The 22,625-nt window shown below is 42.9% G+C and overlaps 1 protein-coding gene across 1 annotated transcript; it reads left to right on the plus strand.

Annotated features, from left to right (window-relative positions):
* Positions 1-207: 207 nt before the first annotated feature.
* LOC135539887 (intraflagellar transport protein 81 homolog) lies at positions 208-21,775 on the plus strand. The gene is made up of 18 exons (XM_064966109.1): positions 208-760; positions 984-1,087; positions 2,160-2,340; positions 2,954-3,043; positions 3,176-3,241; positions 3,564-3,674; positions 3,934-4,018; positions 4,643-4,806; positions 4,966-5,061; positions 9,768-9,914; positions 12,904-13,053; positions 14,779-14,907; positions 16,536-16,625; positions 18,075-18,161; positions 18,381-18,452; positions 18,552-18,637; positions 19,034-19,079; positions 20,053-21,775. The coding sequence occupies exons 1-18, from the start codon at positions 617-619 to the stop codon at positions 20,233-20,235; spliced, it is 2,031 nt and encodes a 676-aa protein (XP_064822181.1). The 5' UTR covers positions 208-616; the 3' UTR covers positions 20,236-21,775.
* Positions 21,776-22,625: the final 850 nt, after the last annotated feature.

The following is a 22,625-nucleotide window of genomic DNA, read 5'->3' on the forward strand; positions in this document are numbered from 1 at the left end:
TAGGATTATATGGTCTATCTATATTATGTAAGTAATAATGTAGACTAATCTTTTGCTATTTTGAAAGATTAAAAACAGAAATGTTGTATTATTACGGTAAGTAGGCTACAAACCGCCTGAAATAATGATATTTGTCTCCATCTACTGGTACAAAAGAGAAATCCAGACGGACAAGAACCCGCATGCAACTCTGTGTGTGCACTTGGTAGAATCTTGCGCAGCATGTTCCACAGGCTGAACCCGCTGCAGGCTGACCCTCTTGAACAAGCCGAAATACTTCCTGTTAGCAACCAGCTCGAGGACGCTTGTGTCTGGTTTCCAAGACGGATTGCCTTGTGACTGTACACGTTGTCTTAGCGGTTTAAAACTATTTTTTCTCAAAAGAAACAAGGGGACAAGCCAGCTGGCCACTTCGTGCATACGAACGGGCTTGTCAGCGTGTAGCTAGCTATGCTTTAAGCTATCCACCTCGGAAAGTAACGGTAGCTTGGCTAGTAAATAGCTAGCAAGCTAATGCTAAGGTTGATTCTCACTTTTTGCTAGCTAATCGTCTTCACTAGCTAGCAGCTAAAGTTCTTTACCTCGCAATAACATTAGCTGACCAGTTGATTTCAAGATGAGCGAGCAACTTAAATTTATTGTTGAGCACCTGAATAAAGACCCCTTCAAGAAAAACTTTAACCTGATCACCTTTGACTCACTGGAGCCAATGCAACTTCTGCAAATTCTCAACGATGTTCTGGCCGAAATAGACCCTAAGGTGAGACAATGTATGTTTTGCAATGTACACAACAACATCATACTTGATCACGAGTTGTCCAGTGGTGTATATAGTTGTCCCAGTTGATATTACGCCTAAAATTATATTATCTTGATGATGACACCTGCCCCATTTGGAGCTCCCCTACTATTGTGTTTATCAGTCACCCAAAGTGTGTGTAAAATGTGTGAATTACATGTAAATCATAGTTTATTTATTTCAGCAAACTATTGATATCCGTGAAGAAATGCCTGACCAGACAGCAAAGAGAATGTTCACTCTGCTGGGGATGTTGAAATACAAACCACCTGGGAATATGTCTGAGCCGTAAGTATTATTCTGATCAAATCAAACTTTATTTGTCTACAAGTGTACACTTTATCGTGAAATGCTTACTTACAAGCCCTTAACCAACAGTGCAGTTCAAGAAGAAGAAAATATTTACCAAGTAATAATAAAGAGTAACACAATAACAATAACGAGGCTATGTACAGGGGGTGCCGGTACCGAGTCAGTGTGCAGGGGTACAGGCTAGTTGAGGTCATCTGAACATGTAGGTGGGGGTGAAGGGACTATGCATAGGTAACAAACAAACAGCGAATAGCAGCAGTGTACAAGAGGGGGGTTGGGTCAATGTAAATTGTCCGGTGGCAATTTTTATGAATTGTTCAGCAGTCTAATGGCTTGGGGGTAGAAGCTGTTGAGGAGCCTTTTGGTCCTAGACTTGGCGGTCCGGTACCGCTTGCTGTGCGGTAGCAGAGAAGTCTATAACTTGGGTGACTGGAGTCTCTGACAATATTGGGGTTTGACACCTCTGACACCGCCTATTATATAGGTCCTGGATGGCAGGAAGCTTGGCCCCAGTGACATACTGGGCCGTTCACAGTACCCTCTGTAGCGCCTTACGGTCAGATGCCGAGCAGTTGCCATACTAGGCGGTGATGCAACTGGTCAGGATGCTCTCGATGGTGCAGCTGTAGAACCTTTTGAGGATCTGGGGACCCATGCCAAATCTTGAAACTTGAAACTCTCGACCCGCTCCACTACAGCCCCGTCGATGTTAATGAGGGCCTGTTCGGCCCGCCTTTTCCTGTATTGCACAATCTGCTCCTTTGCCTTGCTCATATTGAGGGAGAGGTTATTGTTCTTGCACCACACTGCCAGTTCTCTGACCACCTCCCTATAGGCCGTCTCATCGTTGTCAGTGATCAGGCCTACCACTGTTGTGTCGTCAGCAAACTTAATGATAGTGTTGGAGTCGCGTTTGGCCACGCAATCATGGGTGAACAGGGAATACAGTGTTAAGGATCAGCGTAGCAGACGTGTTGTTGCCTACTCGTCAGGCAGATGTCAGCATTAGAAAACAGAGTGTTTTACTGTCCTCTCTTTTTAAATACAGGAGCAGTTTCAGACAGGGCCTGGTGACGGGCAGTAAGCCTGTGATACACCCTATCCTTCACTGGCTGCTGCAGAGGATCACAGAGCTGAAGAAGAGAGCTTACTTGGCTCGCTTCCTGGTTAAGCTGGAGGTGCCTGCTGAGTTCCTGCAGGATGATGTCATCACTGACACCTATCACCAGGTTTGTTTAACATTGGGCAAATTCGTTGGCCCGCCATGCAAAATAATTTGCCCACTGACTTCAAGGTGCAAGCATAATGCTGTATTCATAACCAAGTGGGAAGGTGATGCATTCACGTGTTTTCAACTCATTCAGAAACACGTATTAGCTCATGGCCAACAAGCTGCATCAACCATAAACTAAAAGTACTGCTATAATGGTTGCAAACAAATTATTGTGTTTAAAAAAACATATTAATAGATTATTTATAAAAATAAATGTTTTGCTGTTTCATTTAACTGTCGAAAAAGCTGTTCTACCTTAGTACGTGATATCAGAGGTCAGCATGTGTGAGAAGTCAGAGCTCAGGGATCATAGATTCGTTTCCCACTAGTAATTACCAGTTGGAGGGATGTTCAAGTAGATTTTTCCTAGTCATACATGGTAAATGCCACCTTCCCATTAGGTTCTGAATGCAGCATAATATTTAACATGGGATCTTGGCTCCTCTTCTTGCTAGACTAAAGAGAAAGTTAAAACCATTATTTAAAGGTCACTGCATTTCGGACAGCTGCTATGTGCATAACTGAGAAATATGATTCATAGTTTCATAGTGTTTGATCTGTTTTTGTAGTATGAAGAATTAGTGGAAGGATTCAAGACCTACCACAAGGAGTGTGAGCAACTGAAAAGCTCTGGCTTTTCCACTGCAGAGATCAGAAAGGTAAAAACGGGAACAACATTTTATGTTTTCCACTCATCACTTAGTATTATATGGAATTCTCTTAAGTTAAGCCACAGATGGTGATATGTGCACAGACACAGTGCTAAAACACAATCTTTTCCCTAACCTCAGGACATTGGTGCTATGGAGGAGGAGAAGGACCAGCTGATCAAGCGAGTGGAGAGGTTGAAGAAGAGGGTAAGGCGGACAGGCAGTCTGTTTGAGGAAGCCCACCCTGTCATAATCCTGGAACTCACAGGCATTCACAGAGTAATGAAAACATGACCTCTCATACACGCCAAATGATTCCTTGTGGGAATGAGACTAGACAGGCATCTGACAGGCTCAATGCTTCACCCTTTTACAGGGCAGATGAGTAATGGAGTGATCATTTAGGGGTCATACTTTTAAGCCATGCCAGAAGGGGGAACTGAGTCAGTGGCAGCAGTGGCTCCTGGCAGTCGTGTGAGGTGAAACTCAGATGCCGGCACAGTATCACAGTTTATTATGTGTCCAACAGGTGGAGTCAGTGTCCAACCACCAGCGGATGCTGGAACTGGCCAGACAACTACGGGTGGAAAAGGAGAGAGAAGAGTCTCTGGCTCAGCAGAAGCAAGAGCAGAAGAACCAAGTAATGAATGGACTTTTCTTAGTCTAGTTTACATCCTGTTTTGTCTACCTTTCCAATTTACAGGCTTTGTTATCCATATGATCAACTTTACTGCATACAGAGTACAAATAAGTGATACAGACTTTAGAGGAAAGGTCTACATGTTATCACAGATGGATGTCAATTAGATATCCCAAATTCACCTACAAGTAGATTTATCAGCATGATGTTGTTTTTTTTAGATGCTGATAAGTGTTTGTTGCCATTTGGATATGTTCAGCTTTTCCAGGCAGAACAGAGACTGCAGAGATCTCAGCAGCAGCTGAAGGACCTGCGACAGGCAGCAGCAGATGCCAAGCCAGAGAGTGAGTAGGCATGTTCTGCATCACCCTCAACGCCACAGCTGGTTGAAAGGTCAGGGACACATCAGGTCAGGCTGAATCTCTGTTAATTGTTTCACCTGTATTAAGGCCCTGTAATCATGCTGATCTTTTATGTGCTCCATTAGAGCTCACCATATGTGGACTTGCCTCTGTTGTTGTTGTCCTGATCTACTAGTAGCATGTTTACAATCACACAGGAGATTTACACATTTACAGTTTAAAAATTGACGAAAGCAAAGATGTGGCACACCAACAAAGAATTTGACAATCCAATGACTCAAAATTTCACATATCAAAACATTTCCTAATGTGACTATTTTGTAATGGTTTTCGGTCTCATATACAGTAGGCCTACTGTGCATCAGAGCTCAACAGCAGCATTTAAGAGCACAATCTATGTTGAGGTTACATGCCGTTGAGATAGTTAATTTAGACAGTGTTATGCATACACTCTTGATCTGATTTTGATAAACGGGTGTCTCAAGTTTAAAATGTGCATATCACCCTCCTTTACTTCAATGAGCAGGTGTGCCTCATTGTGTTTCAAAGAATGAGGTATCCTGATCAAAGGTGTAAGAATGAGCTTTGTCTTTGTCACTATCTCAGGCTTAATGAAGAGGCTTGAAGAGGAGATCAAGTTCAACTCCTACATGGTGTCTGACAAACTGCCCAAGGAGCTGGAGAGTAAGAGGCGGATGGTGCATTACCTGCAGAAGGTGGTGTCTGAGCCGGCCATGGGCCAAGCTGAGCTTGGAGAACTAGAGGACAAGGTGAGATATCTCTACCTACCTGAGCAATTACGCTATTGAGCTTTGCAAGTTTTGTAAATTTGGTTCACATATATTACAACAAGAATGACTGACAATAGCCAAAAAGTTTGATTCTGACAAATTGAAAGTTTAAGTTTGACTGTTCCCCACTTTGTCCAGATTCGAGAAAACAACATTGAAATAAACCTGCTGATTGAGAAAAGAATGATGCGAAACGACCCCATAGATGATAAACTGTCTCTTTTCAGACAACAGGTGATTATTATTTTTTTTCTTATTTTCTATTATCACATTCTTCAGAGATACAGTAGCGTTATTATTATATGACATAACACCAGCAATTACCTAGGATGAATGTTGTGTACATTTCAGAATGCCATATTCTGTCATTGATGCTAAACTCAGCAAAAAAGAAACGTCCCTTTTTCAGGACCCTGTCTTTTAAAGATAATTCATAAAAATCAAAATTACTTTACAGATCTTCATTGTAAAATTTTAAACACTGTCTCCCATGTTTGTTCAGTGAACCATAAACAATAAATGAACATGCACCTGTGGTATGGTTGTTGAGACACTAACAGCTTACAGACGGTAGGCAATTAAGGTCACAGTTATGAAAACTTAGGACACTAAAGAGGCCTTTCTACTGACTCTGAAAAACACCAAAATGCTCAGGGTCTCTGCTCATCTGCGTGAACTTGCCTTAGGCATGCTGCAAGGAGGCATGAGGACAGCAGATGTGGCCATGGAAATAAATTGCCGTACTGTGAGACGCCTAAGACAGCGCTACAGGGCGGACAGCTGATCGTCCTCGCAGTGGGAGACCACGTGTAACAACACCTTCACAGGATCGGTACATCCGAACATCACACCTGTGGGCCAGGTACAGGATGGCAACAACAACTGCCCAAGTTACACCAGGAACGCACAATCCCTTCATCAGTGCTCAGACTAATAGGCTGAGAGAGGCTGGACTGAGGGCTTGTAGGCCTGTTGTAAGGCAGGTCCTCGAACGGAAATCACCTGCAACAACGTTGCTTATGGGCACAAACCCACTGTCGCTGGACCAGACAGGACAGGCAAAAAGTGCTCTTCACTGACAAGTCGCGGTTTTGTCTCACCAGAGGTGATGGCCGGATTCGCGTTTATCATCGAAGGAATGAGCATTACACCAAAGCCTGTACTCTGGAGCTGGATCGATTTGGAGGTGGAGGATCCGTCATGGTCTGGGGCGGTGTGTCACAGCGCCATCGGACTGAGCTTGTTGTCATAGCAGGCAATCTCAACGCTGTGCGTTACAAGGAAACATCCTCCTCCCTCATCCTGAGATGACCCTCCAGCATGACAATGCTACCAGTCATACTGCTTGTTCTGTGCGTGATTTCCTGCAAGTCAGGAATGTCAGTGTTCTGCCATGGCCAGTGAAGAGCCCGGATCTCAATCCCATTGAGCATGTCTGGGATCTGTTGGATCGGAGGGTGAGGGCTAGGGCCATTCCCCCCCCCCCCCCAGAAATGTCCAGGAACTTGCAGGTGCCTTGGTGGAAGAGTGGGGTAACATCTAACAGCAAGAACTGGCAAATCTGGTGCAGCCCATGAGGAGGAGATGCACTGCAGTACTTAATGCAGCTGGTGGCCACACCAGTTACTGACTGTTACTTTTGATTTTGACCTCTCCCTTTGTTCAGGGACACATTATTCCATTTCTGTTAGTCACATGTCTGAACGGAACTTGTTCAGTTTATGTCTCAGTTGTTGAATCTTGTTATGTTCATACAAATATTATATTTTGTTTATTTTCAGAACTTAACATGTGTAAACATGTTAAGTTTGCTGAAAATAAACGCAGTTGACAGTGAGAGGACATTTCTTTTTCTGCTGAGTTTAAATTAGACATCTTTGTCAGCTATATGAATTTGTATGAGCTGGCTGTTTGTGTATGGTTAAGCGTTTGCTGGCTGTTTGAACTTTTGTGGATGATTGATGTTGTCTGATGTAGTGAGGCAACTTTATTTTTCATCAACATATTTATTCATGTTATCATATTGATATTGTAATACTTTGTTTTGTTGTCTCTTTTGCTATGGTGAGGCAGATCTAGGATGAACTGCTCTGGTTTTGTCACTGTTCTATACCTGTGAAATGTGCGCATGTTCTGCTTGGTTATTTTGTGTGAATTAGAATAAATGGATATATATATATATATACACACACACACACACACACACACACACACACACACAGTACCAGTCAAAAGTTTGGACACTTATTCATTCCAGGGTTTTTCTTAATTCTTTACTATTTTCTACATTGTAGAATAATAGTGAAGACATCAAGCTATGAAGACATCAAGCTATGAAATAACACCTGGAATTCATGTTACTACATCCAAAAAGTGTTAAACAAATCAAAATAGATTTGAGATTCTACAAAGTAGGGCCTCCTGAGTGGCACAGTGATTTAAGGCAGTGCTAGCTGTGCCACTAGAGATCCTGGTTTGAGTCCAGGCTCTGTCGCAATCAGCCGCAACCGGGAGACCCATGGGGCGGCGCACAATTGGCCCAGCATCGTTCGGGTTAGAGGAGGATTTGACCGGCAGGGTTGTTCTTGTCCCATTGCATTCTAGCGACTCCTGTTGCAGGCCGGGTGCAATGCACGCTGTTTCCTCTGACACATTGGTGCGGCTGGCTTCCGGGTTAGGCGGGCATTGTGTCAAGAAGCAGTGCGGCTCGGCAGGGTCGTGTTTCGGAGGACGCACGGCTCTCGACCTTCACCTCTCCCGAGTCCGTACAGGAGTTGCAGCGATGGGACAAGACTAACTACCAATTTGATACCATGAAATTGGGGAGAAAAAAGGGGTTAATTCTTTCTTTTTGGGGGGGCATTCTCTCAACCAGCTTCTTGAGGTAGTAACCTGGAATACATTTCAATTAACAGGTGTGCCTTGTTAAAAGTTAATAGCATTTGAGCCAATAAGTTGTGTGACAAGGTAGGGGTGGTATACAGAAGTTAGCCCTATTTGGTAAAATACCAAGGCCATATTATGGCAAGAACAGCTCAAATAAGCAAAGAGAAACGACAGCCCATCATTACTTTAACACAAGGTCAGTCAATGTGAAAAATTTCAAAATGTCATCAAAGGGTGGGTACTTTGAAGAATCTAAAATATATTTAGATTTGTTTAACACTTTTTTGGTTACTACATGATTCCATATGTGTTATTTCATAGTTTTGATGTCTTCCATTATTCTACAATGTAGAAAATAGTAAAAATAAGGAAAAGCCCATGAATGAGTAGGTGTGTCCAAACTTGACGTATTCAGAGTATTCAGACCCCATTACTTTTTCCACATTTTATTACGTTACAGCCTTATTCTAAAATTGACTACATACATTTTTTTCTTCATCAATCTACACAGAATACCCCATAATGACAAAGCAAAAACAGGTTTAGAAATTTTGGCTAATTTATTAAAACCTGAAATGTTATAAGAATTCAGACCCTTTACTCAGTACTTTGGCAGCGATTACTGTACAGAATCGAGTCTTCTTGGTTATGACGCTACAAGCTTGGCGCTGTATTTGGGAAGATTTTCCCATTTCTCTGCAGAATCTTTCAAACTCTGTCAGGTTGGATGGGGAGCGTTGCTGCACAGCTATTTTCAGGTCTTTCCAGAGATGTTAGATTGGGTTCAATTCTGGGCTCTGGCTGGGCCACTCAAGGACATTGAGACTTGTCCTGAAGCCACTCCTGCGTTGTCTTGGCTGTGTGCTTAGAGTCATTGTCCTGTTGGAAGGCGAACCTTCGCCCCAGTCTTAGGACCTGAGCGCTCTGGAGCAGGGTTTCATCAAGGATCTCTCTGTACATTGTTCTGTTCATCTTTGCCTCGATCCTGACTAGTCTCCCTGCCGCTGAAAAACATCCCCACTGCATGATGCTGCAACCAACTTGCTTCACCGTAGGGATGGAGCCACGTTCCTTCCAGAGGTGACACTTGCTATTCAGGCCAAAGAGTTCAATCTTGGTTTCATCAGACCAGAGAATCTTGTTTTTCATGGTCTGAGAGTCTTTAGGTGCCTTTTGGCAAACTCCAAGCAGGCTGTCATGTGCCGTTTACTGAGGAGTGACTTTCGTCTGGCCACTCTACCATAATTGGTAGGCCTGATTGGTGGAGTGTTGCAGAGATGGTTGTTCTTCTTGAAGGTCCTCCCATCTCCACAGAGGAACTCTGGAGCTCTGTCAGAGTGACCATCGGGTTCTTGGTCACCTCCCTGACCAAGGCCTTTCTCCACCGATTACTCAGTTTAGCCAGGTGGCCATCTCTAGGAAGAGTCTTGGTGGTTCCAAACTTCTTCCATTTAAGAAATATAGAGGCCACTGTGTTCTTGGGGACCTTCAATGCTGCAGAAATGTTTTGGTACCCTTTTCTAGATCTGTGCCTCGACACAATCCTGTCTCGGAGCTCTACCGACAATTCCTTCGACCTCATGGCTTGGTTTTTGCTCTGGCATGTACTGTCAACTGTGGGACCTTATATAGACAGGTGTGTGCCTTTCCAAATCATGTCCAATCAATTGAAATTACCACAGGTGGACTCCAATCAAGTTGTAGAAGCATCTCAAGGAGGATCAATGGAAACAGGATGGACCTGAGCTCAATTTCGAAACTCATAGCAAAGGGTCTGAATACTAATGTAAATAAGGTATTTCTGTTGTTCACTTTAAATAAATGTGCGGAAATGTCTAAACGTGTTTTCGCTTTGTTATTTAGGGGGTATTGTGCGTAGATTGTTGAGTTAAACATTTTTTTTAAATCAATTTTAGAATAAGGCTGTAAGGTAACAAAATGTTGAAGGAGTTGAGGAGTCTGAATACTTTCCGAAGGCACCGTGTGTGTATATATATACTGGCTGTATCTGTATTGACTGTATCTGTAATAATATGACTGGTGTGGCTCTTCAGGCATCGATTATAACTCGTAAGAAGGAGGCGAAGGCGGAGGAGCTGCAGGAGGCGCGGGAGGAGCTAGCTGCACTAGACAGAGAGCTGAACCAGAAGAACAGCCTGGCACGAGACCAGGACGGAGACGAGGTCATCCAGGGAGATGAGGTAACATTACAGTAACTAACCGCCTCTCACAGCTCAATACTCTTGTCTGAACATCATCATCCACACCAATAGCAATCACCTTTCTCACCAGTCAATGTTTGTGGAATAGGGTCATATACTTTTTTTGGGGTGATTGAAATATTGTCATTTTGCAGCAAAAAGACTGCTACCACTATATACAATCTGCTCAGTATTCACATGCAACATTGTACAATTGCCCACCACTCAAAACTGAACATCACTATCCAAACTTTCTCAAAAGATAGTAAAATGCATCGGAGATCATATATTTTCCATCTTTAGGGGTAGATTGATTAAACATTCTACTGTTTGCTTACGTCTACTCCGATACATAATCTTTGTTGATAAGGGTGACGTGCGGGAGTTGTGGATCCCAGTAAACATGAGACGCTATTTCTGCTCTTATGTAAACATAGTGGAGCTTACAGGCTAATGCTACTTATCCCTGTTCCCCTCACTCTCCCACTTTCCCATGCAAGGTTAAAAATAGACCACAACAGGGGCTACCCGGAACCAGGACAGTATTTAACAAACTGTCTGAAATGTATTTTATTTTTATATCTCTTGTGTAAATATTCTTAATTAATTCAGCAAAACAAACTATTTCAGTGTAAATCCTTCAACTAACTTTGACATCTATGGAGGATATTTTACCGCAAAGAAAACAAACTGACATGAGGTTTTGTTTATATTTTTGTACTTTTACCCCTTTTTCGTGATATCCAATTGGTAGTTCGTCTTGTCCCATCGCTCCAACTCCCCTACGGACTCGGGAGAGGCAAAGGTTGAGAGCCATGCGTGCTTTGACGCCATGTTTGGTTAGATCACTTAGTATAAACCATTGGCAGAGAAAGGCCTCTCAAATTTGAGTGCCTTTTTGCCTCTGCAACATAGTGCCAGGAGCCATCACTCCTGTGTGTCAACACACCCTGTGCCTGGCTCTGTAAGATCAAGGATAAAGAGAACGACCACTCTTCACATCTCAGACTAAGCCTGTTCCTGTTTGCAGCGCGACCTTCGGCCATTAACAGGTCTATATAGTGGTGATAGCTGATGCATAGGGCATGTGCTGTACCCATATGTTGTCTGAGTGGTTTATGGGCAGGCGTTCCACACTCAGTGAAAACATTGCGCTGACAGCTGGACAGGCTGGCGAAGCACAGGAGCTGCATGTCTGAAATAGCATCCACTATCTACCTGCTCTCCTCCGTGCCCTGTTCAATGTGTGTGGTTTCATCTGCTCCTCTGGATAATGAGTGAGTGTGTTTGATGTGAAAGGAAACTCTAAACCTGACTTTTTCTCAGTATGGTAACAGTAGGTGAGAACCGGATGGAGGAGGAGTCAGGGGATTTATGGTAAATGGAAAGGGTCTAGTCACACTGGGCTTATCTGTCTCTCCACGGGTCCATGGGTCATGGTGGAAATGAGCACCTTATCAGAGGTATTTTCCATTATGCTGCTAACATGTCATCACATGTCACCCAGCAACTGCTCATCCTCAGTGAGCTTGCTTTTACACCCACTACAAACTAGTCCACCATGTTGCTAGTGTTCCATCATTACATACACTGAGTGTACAAAATATTAAGAACACCTTCCTAATATTGAGTTATTGGCCTCAGAACCGTCTCAATTCGTCAGGGCATGTACTCTACAAGGTGTCGAAAGCGTTCCACAGGGATGCTGGCCCATGTCGACTCCAGTGCTTCCCACAGTTGTGTCAAGTTGGCTGAATATCCTTTGAGAGGTGGACCATCCTTGATATACATAGGAAACTGTTGAGCATGAAAAACCCTGCAGCATTGCAGTTCTTGACACAAACCTACTACCATACCCCGTTCAAAGCCACGTAAACCCTTTGTCTTGTCCATTCACCCTTTGAATGGCACACATACACAAACCATGTCTCAAGGCTTAAAAATCCTTCTTTAACCTGTCTTCTCCCTTTCATTGACAATGATTGAAGTGGATTTAACAAGTGACATCACTAGGTCAGTCTGTCATGGAAATAATAATGCTTTCTGTTCACTTTCACCCCAAATTCCCCCAACGTAAATAACAGATGTTTGCTCAGTCTGGAAAAGCTATTCACCCTGCCAAAATGGATTTCACATGTAGTAGGTTACTGCTATTTATAAATATGCTCAGTGCATATACTGTCTGGGCACAATGTTTTATTATCTATTATAAACTGGGTGGTTCGAACACTGAATGCTGATTTGCCTGAAAGCCGTGTTATATCTGACCGTATACCATGGTTATGGCAAAAAAAATTATAATAACAATAAGGCACCTCTGGGTTTGTGGAATATGGCCAATATACCATGGTTAAAGGCTGTATCCAGGCACTCCGCATTGCGTAGTGCGTAAGAACAACCCTTAGCCGTGGTATATTGGTCATATACCACACCCCCTCGGGCCTTACTGCTTAACTATCCCAATGTGCTGCATTTTCCAGAACTATCCTCTGCAGCTGTTTTGGGACATATTGTATGTGACGGGGGAATGCTACGCAGCCTTATTCTGGCTGCTAATTCCCTCTCAAACTTGTCTGCCCTTGATGTCCCTTGATGTCCCAAAATAAAACAAACCATACATTCTTGCGCACAAGCCATGCATGCCCCCCCCCCCGTACTGCCTCACCCTCAGCATTTGTCTTCTCCAAGAACATTTTACATTGTTCCATCACTGCTGGATACTAAGCCACATTACAGTAACTCTCTCTTTTTCACACTCCCTAACTCACTCTCTCAGACATGGGTCATGTCTGTCTCAGTAGAAACTGAAGGGGATGACCTGGCGTCAAGATGTGGTTTCCCTTGTGTATTTACTTTTTCTTCACTGACGTTTGATCTGTGTGGGAAGAAAGTAAAAAAAAAAAAAAATGTTTTAATGTTGTCATTTCTGTCTTGTTCCATTTCTCTTAGCATATCTTTCATGACAATAGTCTCTCTCGATTCCTCTCAGTTTAAACGTTTTGTGGGGAAACTGCGCAGCAAGGGGACGGTGTTCAAGAAGAAGCGTCAGGAGATTACCGAGCTGAGAGCTGAGTATGGGGTCTTGCAGCGGACAGAGGAAATCCTAAAACAGAGGCACGAGGTCGGCCAACAGCAACTGGTAACTATGCACCACAGCAATCCCCTTCGCAGCAATCCACCCTACCTGCTCCCCTCCATACCTCATAGAAGCCCCTGTATGTGTATAGTGGGACACTTACCTTTCCATCCTGCCCTTGTTCATGCAATGTACATTAACAGTAAAGTGACATACCTTCCTGGAAATAACTTCACACCTCCGTTCCCTCCCAGCTTCTTGACTTGCTGATAGCCTGGCTGACACAGTAAGGGCTGGGCTGCTGCTATTTGTGATGGCTGAATCTGCTCTTCTCTCTGTCTGACGCTGGTATTTTTTTATTAGTGTCTGAGCCCTCTCTCCTCTCACCACCTGCATTCCTGTTCCAATCACTCAGTCACCCCAGTCCAACTGTTACCCCTTCAACCTACAACTATGAACCATTTACTGCAACAATGTTGGTTATAGCCTACTGTATAACCCAAAACTCACTTAGAAGCCCTGCTTGCAACTGTGAACTATTCATATCAGAACCAAATATTATAATGTAATTTAATGAGGTCATTTACATTGTCTATATCTGTGAACAGATCTGCAAGAGAGGGATTGGTGCTACATGGGAAGGAAATTGTGTTTCTTTTCATAGATCACAGATTTCTCACTCATATAATAGAGCACACACACGTCCTGCTATCTCTTCGCATTTAATCTTCTCTTCTTGGAGAACAAAGTGGCCTCTACTCCCAGGTGTTGAGCTGACCCCTGCCTGTTTGTGTGGACACAACCCTTCACAGTGCTTAGAGCACAGGCACCAGGGGTCATTTCAGGACTAGGCTCCATGCTGCTATATATCCTCCCAGACAGAGAGGGGGTAACTCAGTCACTGTTTCAAGTTTTATTAGTCATATGTACAGGATGTACATGGTAAACACCGTCCAACAAAATACTTACTTGCCGGTTCCTTCTCGACAATACAACAACAATAAGAAATAATAAAAGATACGAGTACAAACATAAAGTAAATGGCAGTAGAGTAGAATAGTACATTTTTAGCGTAAGCATAATATAGGATGACACAATTTATAGTCCAATATTTACACATGTATCAGGGAAGTGGGGATTGGGGCCAAGTGTTTAAATTGTGCAGTTGTGATGTGTGTGTAGCATGAATATATGTGTGGATGTCTGTGTGGGTGGGTGTCTGTGTGCATGTGTGGAAAGTCAGTGCAGGTGGTCAGTCTAGTTCAAGTGTTCAGCAGTCTGATGGCTTGTAGATAAATTGTCTCTGAGCCCGTTGGTATCAGACCTCATGTTCCGACACCGTCTGTCTGACTAAGGGATTGAATGGTCCGTGGCTGGGGTGTGTGGGGTCCTTGATAATGCTGCGGAACTTCCTCAACCACCGTTTCTGAGTCATCGCTATAGGCTTACATTTGTTGACATGGTGCAAATGAATCATTAACAATTAAGTCAGGTGAGCCACTGTATACATTACATGGAGGTTTACTCATTTCAAATTATTAACTTGAATTCACTGATTTCATCTTACTGCCTTGCAGCTCATGTGGGTGTGTAGACTACATTGCTCAAATGCCAGGTGTTTCTAGTGAACTCTTGCCAGGTCCAGTCCCTAAACATTTGCCTCAGGATTCTAACACTGGATACAATCGCATCATTTTATGCTGTTGCATTACAAGGCTGTCATATTTGGTGTAGTTACTGATGTGTCACCCCATATGCCCTCTCATGCTCTTATTGTGGTCCATTTAGCAATCCATGGAGGCACAGAAGGGGATCTCTGGGTACAGTGACACTCAGGAGGAACTGGAGAGAGTGTCAGCCATCAAGAGTGAACTGGACGAGATGAAGGGGCGCTCGCTGGATGACATGTCAGAAATGGTGACTATATCGGGATCGGAGCCACTATCTGAGTAGCATCTCACTTTACCACAGCGACAGATCTTTCCCCACTCCAGACCGCCCATACTCAGTCACAGGATCATGCTGATTGCGTTCAGATGCCCCTTCTAATGGGATACACAAACACAGCACAATTTGTTTTACCAGAAGTGTCCTAGTCCTGTTTTGTTTGTGTCTTTGATTTATTTGCATTGATTTAGTGACTTGATACCTTTTGAAATACCACTTGTGTGTAATTAATCTGTCTTTTTGTGGGGAAAGGAAGAGTAATTGCTGAGTTTTAAGCCAAGTTGGATCACCAAATCACTCTGATAAAACAATCTGTCATCCCATTGCATTGAAGTCCAAATAGAACCAGTTGCAGCCGTTTAGGCCCCAGTCCAAGATGTTTTTGAAATTATTTAAAGGGTAGTCAGGGCTTGTGGTTAAAGCTGGCAGCTTGCACACTTGTGCTGCTGCCAATGATTCAAACATTCCTGGCTGTAGCCATAAAGTTGACGTTCACTCACTTCACAATCTTTGGCCTTAGATAGCTTTGCCTCTGAATGCACACCCTTTAAGGCCCCTGCTTGTGTACAACACAGGTGACATAAACTCAGCAAAAAAAAAAAAAGTCCTCTCACTGTCAACTGCGTTTTATTTTCAGCAACTTAACATGTGTAAATATTTGTATGAACATAACAACATTCAACAACTGGGACGCAAACTGAACAAGTTCCACAGACATGTGACTAACAGAAATGGAATAATGTGTCCCTGAACAAAATCAAAAGTAACAGTCAGTATCTGGTGTGGCCACCAGCTGCATTAAGTACTACATTGCATCTCCTCCTCATGGACTACACCAGATTTGCCAATTCTTGCTGTGAGCTGTTACCCCACTCTTCCACCAAGGCAACTGCAAGTTCCCGGACATTTCTAGGGGGGAATGGCCCTGCCCTCACCCTCTGATCCAACAGGTCCCAGATGTGCTCAATGGGATTGAGATCCGGGTTCTTTGCTGGCCATGGCAGAACACTGACATTCCTGTCTTGCAGGAAATCACGCACAGAGCGAGCAGTATGGCATTGTCATCCTGGAGGGTCATGTCAGGATGAGCCTGCAGGAAGGGTACCACATGAGGATGTCTTCCCTGTAACGCACAGCTTTGAGATTGCCTGCAATGACGACAAGCTCAGTCCGATGATGCTGTGACACACCGCCCCAGACCATGACGATATCGATCCCGCTCCAGAGTACAGGCCTTGGTGTAATGCTCATTCCTTCAACGATAAACGCAAAGCCAACCATCACCCCTAGTGAGACACAACTGCGATTCGTCAGTGAACAGCACTTTTTGCCAGTCCTGTCTGGTCCAGCGACAGTGGGTTTGTGCCCATAGGCGACGTTGTTGCTGGTGATGTCTGGTGAGGACCTGCCTTACAACAGGCCTACAAGCCCTCAGTCCAGCCTCTCTCAGCCTATTGCACAGTCTGAGCACTTTTTTTGCTGAGTTTATAATGATTATTATGGTCATAGTCATCTTTAACTGACATTTATGTGGATTACTTTTCCCACCAAATCATGGTGTTGGCAGATGGGTTGAAATATGTGATGCTTTTTTTCAGGTGAAGAAACTGAACTCAACGATAGTGGAGAAAAAGTCTGCCCTTGCTCCAATAATAAAGGAACTGAGGCCTTTGAGACAGCAGTGTCAGGTGAACGTCACATGCTATAAAACTTTGTCTGCAGTTTCATCTTCAAATTGTGTAATTACACATATCTGTGTCTATAGAATAACCTAAATTTACAGTACCAGTCAAAGGTTTGGACACCTACTCATTCATGGGCTTTTCTTTATTTTACTATTTTCTACATTGTAGAATAATAGTGAAGACATCAAAACTATAAAATACCACATATGGAATCATATAGTAACCAAAAAAGTGCTAAACAAATCTATATAGATTTTAAATTCTTCAAAGTAGCCACCCCTTGCCTTGATGACAGATTGCACACTCTTGGCTTTCTCTCAACCAGTTTCACCTGGAATGCTTTTCCAAGAGTATTGAAGAAGTTCCCACATATGCTGAGCACAAAAAAATGCTTCAGAGTTCAAGTAACAAACACATCTCAACATCAACTGTTCAGAGGCGACTGCGTGAATCAAGCCTTCATGGTTGAATTGCTGTCAAGAAACCACTACTAAAGGACACCAATAAGAATAGACTTTCTTGGGCCAAGAAACACGAGCAATGGAAAGCATTCCAGGTGAAGCTGGTTGACAGAATGCCAAGAGTGTGCAGAGGCTGGTAACTCTAATGAACTTATCCTCTGCAGCAGAGGTAAGTCTGGGTCTTCCTTTCCTGTGACAGTCCTCATGAGAGCCAGTTCCATCATAGCGCTTTATAATTTCTGCCACTGCACTTGAAGAAGAATCTCAAATATAAAATGTATTTTGATTTGTTAAAACTTTTGGTTACTACATGATTCCATATGTTTATTTCATAGTTTTGATGTCTTCACTATTATTCTACAGTGTAGAAAATAGTCAAAATAAAGAAAAACCCTTGAATTAGTAGGTGTGTCAATTATTGACAGGTACAGTACAACCACAGATTAAAAAGCATTACAAATCATGACATGAGGCCAAGAGATTTGACAAAAGAAGCGGGGAAAACCCTGAGGCATCAGCCAGCTGCTGTTGACTTCATGCAGGATTGTTGTGGAGTCCATTAACGATAATTGAAACATAGTCTGTGTCCATAGTGTACGACAGGGAGAGCACCTCACATCTCTCAGCTAAAGCTGGGGATCATATTTTCCAGATTGTGTTCCCTGAGTTGGTTGACCATCATACTGGCTAACATTTACTAATGATGAAAAGTTACAGAAATGTATGAATATACTCAGCTAGAGCTTAGGCTTAAGTAAAACGGTGCAAATACATGGGCTTTGATCTGATAATGATATGAAAGGGGTTGGGGAAACTAGAATTTATGCATACATAACATACTAGAATGGTGAAAAGTGTTGTCATTGTACTCTGTCTTTTTTAAATGATTTTGAATATGTCCATGTATGTGTATCTATTTGGGTTCATGTATCTGTGAATGTGTATTTCTTTGGGTTCATGTATCTGTGAATGGGTATTTCTTTCATGACAGGACCTAACTCAAGAGTATGAGGAAAAGAAGGCCCAGTATGACAGCTGTGCTGCAGGTCTGGAGAGTAACCGATCCAAACTGGAGCAGGTATAATATGAATGCTATGTGTAGACCCCTGGTTTATCTACCAACACACCCAACAGATCAGCATATCACCACATATCAAATCTTCTCTATTTACATCATTGGAATGTGCTCTGCGCGAGGACCAGTTCAGTACTGCCATAGCAACAAGCATCTGATGCTTCAGGCCTGAAGCTTCAGTTTCCTATTGCCACATGTTTTCATTCACCACCTCCATTGCAGGAGGTGAGAGCTCTGAGGGAGGAGATGGCTCAGGAGGAAAACCGATACCACTATATCAACTGCATGAAAGAGGTAAGGGGTTCAGGTAGCAAACAACCCCTCCCCCAACACCTGTTCTGTGACCGTCAACCAGAGCTCTCTCTCTCTGTCCATCTCTCTCTCTCTTCACAGATCATTGAGATGCAAATGCAGCGAGCAGCAGAGGAGATGAAGGCTTACGTGTCTCCTGATCCGCAAGAGAGGAGGAAGACCATCAGGTGAGTCTGCCAGCTGCTTAGGATTTCTATTACTACAGTCACCTCCATATGCTACGATTACAACACAATGGGTGCATACTGTATGCTACTGTTGCCACCCACCTCCCCCTATACCTCCCTCAAAGTACACACTTACAGTAGTCTGTTAGTAGATTCACCCTCATAGGTCACCCTCGTTTCCAAGTGTGTCCAGAAGTATTGCTTTGCTATAGAAAAATATGTATATCTATTTATATTACTGGTTTAATAAAATATATTATGGATGTTTGCTATGTTGTTATTCAACTACTAGGTAGTATTTTCCTTGTAAAACTCACAGTAATGTCATAATAGCAGCATTGAGCATGCGAAAGTGAAAAGGCTCACATGAACTCTGACCCTCTGGCTGTTTCACAGGGAGCAGTACATGAAGAACATTGTAGAGCAGGAGTCCCTGGGCAAGGTGAGCAGAGGTGCTGTTTGTGCTTTGTCAGGGTGCAGGCACGGTGCCAATCCTGTGCTGCACTGGCATCTGAAATGGATCCCCTGCAAACACAGGCACCATGCTTTGGGTTCCTTCCTTCTTCACCCTGATAAGAGGGATGCCAGAGAGGAGGAAGGGTATGGCAGAGGGGCTCAGCTGCATTCCTGCTAAACCATTTGGCCCAGTATACAAACTGTAATGTAGATGTGCTGCTGCAGTAGACCAGCAGTGGAGGCTCCTCAGAGGAGGAATGGGAGGACCAACCTCTTCAGTAAATTTCATAAAAATTGTGAAACATTAAAAGTAATCCTTTTTAAATAAAACTATACTAAATATATTCACGTCAAAAATAATAGATTAAAACACTGTTATTTATGAAAATCTACAGTAGCTTCAACAGCACTCTCTAGGGTAGCACCATGGTATAGCCGAGAGGACAGCTAGCTTCCATCCTCCTCTCGGTACATTAACTTCAATACAAAACCTAGGAGGCTCATGGTTCTCACCCCCTTCTATAGACTTACACAATATGCTGTAATATATAATAAGACCATGCTCATACAAACATTTTTACTACACACAGTATAGGTGCAGCTTGTATAACACAATGTCCATCCTCATCACTGGAGCGGCTGGAGGGATGCATGCTGATTTCTCTCTACCCTAGCTCTGTCCTAGTCCTCATCTACACTCATCTACATTTCCCCACCCCTGTCACATTCGTGACAAGCTACTTCTTTTTAGGGTTATGAATAGGCTATATGCTAATTCCTCTAAGTAGTAAGTATTTGGTTGGTCAAGCTTCCTGTTAATTTATAAAAGGATGGCTTGCCTTGCAACTTATAATGAAAAGGTATTCAACTGAAAAAAGGCCATTTAACAATGCTGATCATACACTGTATGCATGTTGGGCTGACATTAATTTGTAGTCTTTCCCTTTGGACAACAACAGAAGTTGCGTGAGCAGCAGAAGACTGTGAGGGAGAGCCATGGGCCGAACATGAAGCAGGTGAAGATGTGGCGCGACCTGGAACAGCTGATGGAGTGCAAGCGCCAGTGCTTCCTGAAGGCCCAGAGCCAAGCCTCCATTGGCCAGGTCATCCAGGAGGGCGGTGAAGATAGGCTGGTGCTGTGAGGACGAGGAGAATATTAAAGCAGGGCCAACTCTGGTACACTAAGCTGTACCACAATGACCAGGACTTCTCACTCATCTAACTACTGGACTTAGTTTGCCAATTATAGTTCATTAATCTGTTCTGTTTGTCTTGCATTATATATATTTTTAGGTGAGATAATTACTCTTCGTGTATCAAAACTACTCTGCTTTCATCGCCTACAGTTAAAAGGATTCCATTCATCCAATCTGTGTTAATCCTGGTTTAGTTAGCGATTTATGTTGTTTGTAAATAATCCCAAAGTAGGATTTAGTTTAACTGATTTATCTCCTGTGAGGAACACCTTTCTGGTGATGATATTGTGAGAGTTGCCTGATGAATCCAGAACGAAAGGGACACATGTACCAGGAGGTTTCAGCCAGATAAGATGTTTAACTCTCTCTGGCCCTCTGACTTTAAACAAATCCACAGCCTCCATTTTAAGAATACAGTTTAAATCTATGTGTCTAAAGATAACAGCGTACAATGTGTTGCACTTGGGACGCAGCTGCACTCAGTTATTTTGGGAAACAACAGCCACACCTTGGGTAAAGGAGCTTGCCAGTTTTGGAATTCAACTGAGCCTCTGGTTCAGATGGAACAGTGCAGAGTGAACTAATCAAGCATCATTTTCTTGCATCTTGTACTTTGGTGAAGTATATTTCTTTGTAACACCTCTATGTAACCTTTATTTGTTCCATAAATTATTCTGAACAAAAATATACATGCAACAATTTAAAAGATTTTAGTTACAATTCATATAAGGAAATCAGTCAATTGAAATAAATTCATTAGGCCCTAATCTATGTATTTCACATGACTGGGCAGGGGTACAGCCATGGGTGGGCCTTAGAGTGCATAGGCCCACCCACTTGGCAGCCAGGCCCACCCACTGGGGAGCCAGGCTCGGCCAATTAGAATTTGTTTTTCTCCACAAAAGGGCTTTATTACAGACAGAAATACTCCTCAGCACCACCGCCCTCCACTCAGAAGCTGGATTTGGAGGTCCTGGGCAGGCGTGGACACACGTGGTCTGCGGTTGTGAGGCCAGTTGGATGTACTGCCAAATTCTCTGTTTTTTTGGAGGGATCTTATGGTAGAGAAATGAACATTCAATTCTCTGGCAACAGCTCTGGTGGACATTCCTGCAGTCAGCATGCCAATTGCATGCTCCCTCAAAACTTGAGACATTTGTGGCATTGTGTTGTGTGACAAAACTGCACATTTTAGAGTGGCCTTTTACTGTCCCCAGCACAAGGTGCACCTGTGTAATGATCATGCTGTTTAATCAGCTTCTTGATATGCCACACCTGTCAGGTGGATGGATTATATTGGCAAAGGAGAAATGCTCACTAATAGGGGTGCAAGCAAATTAGTGCACAAAGTTTAGAGAAATACACTTTTTGTGCGTATGAAAAAGAAAATGTTTTTTTTTTTTCAGTTTATGAAACATGGGACCAACACTTTACATGTTGAGTTTATATTTTTGTTCAGTATATATATTATATGAGTTACATAATATCCTGTTGTACTTCTCATTTCTTTGTTCATAAAAATATATACTTATAGAGATTCTCTGGAACTTTTGTATACTTATTAGCGAGTAGTTCTGAAAGTAGGCCACATGAGCCAAAAGTGGTTCATTAAAATTGCATACTACGTCACATATGTGCAGATATGTACACCACGTCATTGCTCTCGCTCTGCTGTGTGTGCATCTTGCTAGCTGTCACTCAATTCGTGAGGAGCTGAAGCTCATCGACGAGAACTCGAATTCCTAGGGTGTTGGACCATGTGGGGGAAAATGTACAGAAATGTCACATTGTTCAGAAAAACAGTCGCTTTCAGACTAGGGATTTCGTGGCTAATTGAGGTAAGATTGTAATTCTGCTCATAGATTATGCATTTCTGAACTACACATTGATACATCCAGTCCAAAGCGGGAGGTTTAAAAAATACTTAGTAGTCACCAAAGTTCCGGAGCATGTATTTAATACGATATTTAAAGTTTATTGATATTTGGTTGTATTTCTGTCTGACTAGTCACAACCTTCTAAAGGGGATGGAAAACAATCAATGATAAATCAAACTGACCGGTCATCCTTAGAATAAATCTCCTATTCACAAATCAATCATTCTGAATACCTGTCTATAAATGCTGATGTGAGTAAGGGGACTTGTCACTTGCCGTACCCAAGTCTTAGCTTTGACTATAGCTTGGGGACTTGAAGGGGGCACCCATGGTAATTTCAGCCCCCCTCTCCTTCCTTCCTCTGGGTATAGCATATACACTATAAATAGAAAAGTATGTGGACACCCCTTCAAATGAGTGGATTCTGATATTTCAGTCACACCTGTTGTTGACCGGTGT

The sequence above is a fragment of the Oncorhynchus masou genome, chromosome 1 (genome assembly GCF_036934945.1).
Source record: "Oncorhynchus masou masou isolate Uvic2021 chromosome 1, UVic_Omas_1.1, whole genome shotgun sequence".
Lineage (NCBI taxonomy): Eukaryota > Metazoa > Chordata > Actinopteri > Salmoniformes > Salmonidae > Oncorhynchus > Oncorhynchus masou.